General features: G+C 45.2%; 1 protein-coding gene across 2 annotated transcripts in view; it reads left to right on the top strand.

Moving 5' to 3' along the window:
* The window catches only part of jak2a (Janus kinase 2a), a 26,682-nt gene extending 22,068 nt beyond the window's left edge, over positions 1–4,614 (top strand). For both annotated transcript variants that reach the window (XM_016546340.1, XM_016546341.1), the window contains exons 14-24: positions 37–164; positions 237–375; positions 518–669; positions 745–895; positions 977–1,110; positions 1,184–1,373; positions 1,451–1,575; positions 1,674–1,846; positions 3,854–3,971; positions 4,190–4,303; positions 4,388–4,614. In XM_016546340.1, coding sequence (XP_016401826.1) covers positions 37–164; positions 237–375; positions 518–669; positions 745–895; positions 977–1,110; positions 1,184–1,373; positions 1,451–1,575; positions 1,674–1,846; positions 3,854–3,971; positions 4,190–4,303; positions 4,388–4,495 — 1,532 coding nt within the window. In that variant the 3' untranslated portion in view covers positions 4,496–4,614. The remainder of the gene's footprint in view (positions 1–36; positions 165–236; positions 376–517; positions 670–744; positions 896–976; positions 1,111–1,183; positions 1,374–1,450; positions 1,576–1,673; positions 1,847–3,853; positions 3,972–4,189; positions 4,304–4,387) is intronic.
* Positions 4,615–5,991: the final 1,377 nt, after the last annotated feature.

Here is a 5,991-nt window from a genome sequence, read left to right as displayed (position 1 = left end):
TTCTGTCAGGTGTGTAAGCATCTGCGTGTCTTCCAGACATCATGGTGCAGGAGTATGTGCGCTTCGGCTCTCTGGACACGTACCTGAAACGAAACCGCAACACCATCAACATCACCTGGAAGCTGGAGGTGGCTAAGCAGCTAGCGTGGGTGCTACATCACCTGGTGAGCGTCACAGAATCCCGGCACCAGACTAATGAGAGGCCGTGATAATCACTGCGTGTTTCTGATCTGCAGGAGGAGAAGAACCTGATCCACGGAAACGTCTGTGCCAGGAACGTTCTGGTGACCCGAGAAGAAGACCGAAAGACGGGAACGCCTCCGTTCATCAAGCTCAGTGACCCGGGGATCAGCATCACCGTCCAGCCCAGAGAACGTGAGCGAAGCCGTATTCGTGTGGTTTAGAAAACACGTCCAGTCTGAACAGGACAGGAGCGAATCCAGACAGAACTGGTTTATTGAGCTGAGAGGAGTCGTGGTGTTTCTCCTGACGCGTGTCTGTGCTCTTCTGTCTGTAGTTCTGGTGGACCGGATCCCGTGGGTTCCTCCCGAGTGCGTGAAGGACAGCAAGAGCCTGAGTTTGGCAGCAGATAAGTGGAGCTTCGGCACCACGCTGTGGGAGATCTACTGCAGCGGAGAACATCCGCTCGCGGCGTACGACGGGTCCAAGGTGCAGCGGCCCCTCCGCGCTTCTGTCTGCGCTGCGTGTCGCTGACTCTAACTGATGCTCTTGTGTGTCGTGCAGAAGCTGCTGTTCTACGAAGACAAGCACCAGCTTCCAGCTCCGAAGTGGACTGAACTGGCCAGCGTGATCAACAGCTGCATGGAGTACGAGCCGCTGCAGCGGCCCTCGTTCAGAGCCGTCATCCGAGACCTCAACAGCCTCTTCACGCCAGGTGACACTCACCACACGCACCGCCGCGCAAACACCATGATACTCAGCGCTCGCGTGACGCCTGTGTCTCTGTGTTTCTCAGACTACGAGCTGCTGGTGGAGAGCGACACGGTTCCCAGCAGGCATCGGGCGCTGGGTCTCGCCGGAGCGTTCGAGAGCCAGGAACCCACTCAGTTTGAGGCCAGACACCTGATCTTCCTCCAGCTGCTGGGGAAGGTGAGCCACCACCATCATCATCATCATCATCAGCGTTAATGTTTCAGACGTCACTCCGTCATTGTGTCTGCAGGGGAACTTCGGCAGCGTGGAGAAGTGCCGCTACGATCCGCTGCAGGACAACACGGGCGAAGTCGTCGCGGTCAAGAAGCTACAGCACAGCACGGCCGAACACCTGCGAGACTTCGAGCGGGAAATCGAGATCCTGCGCTCGCTGCAGCACGAGAACATCGTCAGATACAAGGGAGTGTGTTACAGCGCAGGTGAGCGTCTGTCTGCACTAGAGCATGCTGGTCCTGAGACACGCCTCTCTCCTGATTCTCTCTCTGTCTGTCTTCAGGTCGTAAGAACCTGCGGCTGGTCATGGAGTTTTTGCCGTTTGGTAGTTTGAGAGATTATCTTTCAAAAAACAAGGAGCGCTTCGACCACACGAAGCTTCTGCTGTACACCTCTCAGATCTGTAAGGTACGGAAAACACCTGTTTCACACACACATGAAGATTCGTGAGGAACAGCCTGCTGAAGAGCTGAGCGTGACGTGTTTCTGTCTCCGTGTTTGTTTAGGGCATGGACTACCTGGCGTCCAAGCGCTACGTCCATCGAGATCTGGCCACCAGGAACATTCTGGTGGAGAGTGAGTTTCGTGTGAAGATCGGAGACTTCGGCCTGACTAAAGTTCTTCCTCAGGATAAGGAGTATTACACCGTCCGCGAGCCGGGCGAGAGCCCCATCTTCTGGTGAGGAGATCCGCAAACGTTTGGCTGAAGCTGTGTGACGAGTGACCAAGAACTGTGTCATACTTCACCCCAAAATCAAGAGACGAACAAGCAATGATATTCTGCATAATGAAAATTAAGCCTTTTTACACAATAGTTTCGGGTGAAATGTGACCCGGTTCTTACAAGATTCACTCACAGCAGGGCTCCAGACTCGACCACCGCATGCCCAACTCATAAACGCTGCCATTTCTGTTGCACACGAGAAACATCAAACGGCAAACGCAACAAAAGCGTAACGAAACCGCGCTTCCCAACTCAGGCTCAGTGCTTTACTGTCAAATGTGCATTACCAAGAAACAGACGTGTAATATTATTAGTAAGTGCATTTATTAATGTTAAACTATAGTAATTTCAAGATTAAACTAGATTTAAAAAGTTTGTCAAGACAAACTTTAGGCTGGCTTGAGAAAGCCTAGCCTGAAAGTTTAAAACAGTTGTAAAAGCTGTAAAAGTTTACTAGTTGACTAGCATGTCGCTAGCATGATTAGCAAGTTACTAGCATGTTTCTAACAAGATTAGCATGTTGCTAGCATGTTGTTAGCCTGATTAACAAGTTACCAGCATGTCGCTAGCATGTTTCTAACATGACTAGCATGTTTCTAACATGACTAACAAGTGACTAGCATGTTGCTAGCATGATTAGCAAGTTACTACCATGTTGTTAACATGTTTTCTAGCATGATTAGCATGTTACTAGCATGTTGCTAGCATGATTGGCAAGTTACTAGCATGATTAGCATGTTAATAGCATGTTGCTAGTATGTTTCTAGCATGATTAACTTGTCGCTAGGATAGATAGATAGATAGATAGATTAGAAATATTAGAGTGGAAGCTTGAATGAGTTTAAATTGATTAGAAATAGTACATAGAAGGAAAGCTTGATTGAGTCTAATGGGCTTCAGTGTTTACATTTGAATTTTGACAGTTGGAGTTTGAATAGTCTTGGCTCATCTGAACATTCCGTCAATGTAAGTCTATGGGATTTTTATGAAAACCATAAGTTGGATCAGGCTGAAAAGATATAGCACACTAAGTCAGATCAGTCTGAAGAGCTGGGCTGAGTTTGGTAGCGTTTAGAAATTTAGTCTAAGAAGAAGAATAAAAAGCTTAAGTAGCAGATCAGTAGGTTGGCTTTCTCAAGTCAACCTAATGAATGGTGAGGATTCTCTGAATAACAAAAATAATTTACATTAGAGTGAAAATTGTTGCTGCTATAGATTCAGAAACAAGTCGACTGTTCCCTGAACTTGGTATTGTGAGGGATTATGAGAATTTGAGAAGACGTTGTTTTTTTGTTTTGTTTGTATTTAACACAGGGTTTCTTTACCTGTAAGGTAGTAAGAGTGCTGTCACACAGGGTGATGTCCCGGTCCAGATTACTGACCACGAGACTTTTGTCCTTCAGCGCCCCCTGCTGGACTAACGATAGATAGATAGATAGATTAGAAATATTAGAGTGGAAGCTTGAATGAGTTTAAATTGATTAGAAATAGTACATAGAAGGAAAGCTTGATTGAGTCTAATGGGCTTCAGTGTTTACATTTGAATTTTGACAGTTGGAGTTTGAATAGTCTTGGCTCATCTGAACATTCCGTCAATGTAAGTCTATGGGATTTTTATGATTTTTAATCTTCATTTTTATGAAAACCATAAGTTGGATCAGTCTGAAAAGATATAGCACACTAAGTCAGATCAGTCTGAAGAGCTGGGCTGAGTTTGGTAGCGTTTAGAAATTTAGTCTAAGAAGAAGAATAAAAAGCTTAAGTAGCAGATCAGTAGGTTGGCTTGAGAATTATCTTTATTTTTAATACCCCCCAGTGCTACCAAATCTGCTTCTGATGCGCTGCTCTCAGATGTGAGTCCGGAGCCCTGACTCATGCTCATATGTTGATTATGTTGATTTCTGAGTTTGATGCAGCGTTATTGATGTGTTTTATGTTAATGATGATGATGTGTTGATGAAGGTATGCGCCGGAGTCTCTGACTGAGAGCAAGTTCAGCGTGGCGTCAGACGTCTGGAGTTTCGGAGTCGTTCTCTACGAACTCTTTACATACAGTGACAAAAGCTGCAGTCCTCCAGCTGTAAGTGACCAAGCATCTTCACTGTATGTCACTTATTTTCATATCATAGCGTTCAAGTTACCAGAAAGCAACCGTAATCGATGGACAGTCCCAGTAAATCACCAGCAATCACATTAACAGCTTCTGCACTATACAAGACCCAGTGACACACAACTATGACTACAGTAATAATAAGAATCGTCAAACCGTGACAGTAATGCGTGGTGTTTGTGTGTCAGGTGTTTATGGAGCAGATGGGGGAGGACAAGCAGGGCCAGATGATCGTTTATCACCTGATCGATCTGCTGAAGCGCAGCTACCGTCTGCCGGCTCCTGACGGCTGTCCTGCCGAGGTGAAGACCGCGAGACCGCGAGCGAATCATGCGGAGAGTGCAGAGAGTGACCCGTCTGTGTGTGTGTGTGTGTGTGTCTCACAGGTTCGCGCGCTGATGAAGGAGTGCTGGGAGGCAGAGCCGGGCGATCGGCCCACCTTCAAAGATCTCGCTCAGAGAGTCGACGCCATCCAGGACCGCAAGAGCGTCTGACGCCAACATCAGAGTCTCGACGCGTTTGACCCAGAGCTGGACTGTGTCCGTCCTCCAGGAATAATGTAAAGTAGGGCTGGGACAATAAATCGATGCATCGTGATTCGTGGATCGAGATTTTCGGAATGCATCGTGATTCTCTCTGGAATGGATTCTGAGCTTAGTTTTTAACAGCAGATGGCGCTCTAGGCTAGTTTTTAACCGCACACTCAAACGTAATGAGTCATATAAGTGGTTAAATGTACTTGCACCTCTGCTTTTATGACGCGAGATTAATGTAAACACAGCCCACTGTGAACATCCTTGTAATTCGCTTCAACCTTTTCGAACTTTATGAATGATTATTTTAGGTTTAAATGGTGCGTGTGTAAGGAACTGGAAGCAAGCAGAATACGGCTGTTTCTAAAGCACGCAGCGCCATCTGCTGTTAAAAACTAAGCTCAGAATCGACTCGAGAGAGAATCACGATGCCTTCGGAAAATCTCAGAATCAATGCGGAATCATTTCTTGATCCGCGATGCATTGATTTATTGTCCCAGGCCCAAGACAAACAAAAGCGTGACATTATAAAGACAAATCTCATTATTAATTCATTGTTTTTTATATTGTCATAAAACTAAAGTTAAGATATGACAGATAAAAATAAGATCTGTGATTTGTATTTTCTGCTTTTTCTGCTCAATATAAGAATACAAGAGCTGATTTTCAGATCAGTTCATATGCATCTCTGTTGTTTTTCTGTCATTATTTCATGAACGTTCCTCTAAAGGTCAGGAGTGCTTCAGATGAACTAGTGTCAAGGGCAATCCATCACTAGACTGAGATCTCCTGCGGTGCCTTTAAACGGCAGGTTTGTGTACAGTAGTAATTATGCTTGAGTTATACGAGTCTCATGTTCGTGTGGGATGTCTGTAGAGATTCGTGTGACGTTCAGATCATCAGAGATGTGCAGTGTGTCGCTGTGAGCAGATCCTGAAGAGTGAAACACTGCGACTGTCGGGACAAAATATGCAAATCGTGTGAAAATCATCATCATCATCAGCAGCAGCTCCTGATAATCTTCATACTCTTCCCAAACTCATTCCTGGTCATTTCTGTAGTTGGATTTGTTTGATTTTATATAAAGTGATTTAAGACGCATGAGATTCCAGCACAACAGAGAAGAAGAAGAAGAACCCTTCTTCCACCGCAGCAGCTGGAGTTGCATCATGTTCAAACACTGATTTCTCTCTTGTTTCCTGCACGGCATGTAAACTTTATTCAGCTTTTACTGAATGAGTGTGAATGCACTAAATGATTGTTTTTATTATTATTATTATTGCAGTTATTTGTACTATTTTTGTGAGGTGCAGTACACTGCTGTTGAGAGTTTTAAAGATGTTCCAAAGATACAAAAGCAATGTCTACTTTTTTCTATAAGACCAAGTAAAACCATTTTTGCAAATAATAGTGTTTTATTTTTCAGCGTCAGTGTGTGTGTGTGTGTGTGTGTGTAT

Source organism: Sinocyclocheilus rhinocerous, unplaced genomic scaffold (genome assembly GCF_001515625.1).
Source record: "Sinocyclocheilus rhinocerous isolate Xijiao unplaced genomic scaffold, SAMN03320098_v1.1 scaffold5693, whole genome shotgun sequence".
NCBI classification, from domain to species: Eukaryota; Metazoa; Chordata; class Actinopteri; order Cypriniformes; family Cyprinidae; genus Sinocyclocheilus; species Sinocyclocheilus rhinocerous.
This window is presented reverse-complemented; position numbering and strand designations above follow the sequence as displayed.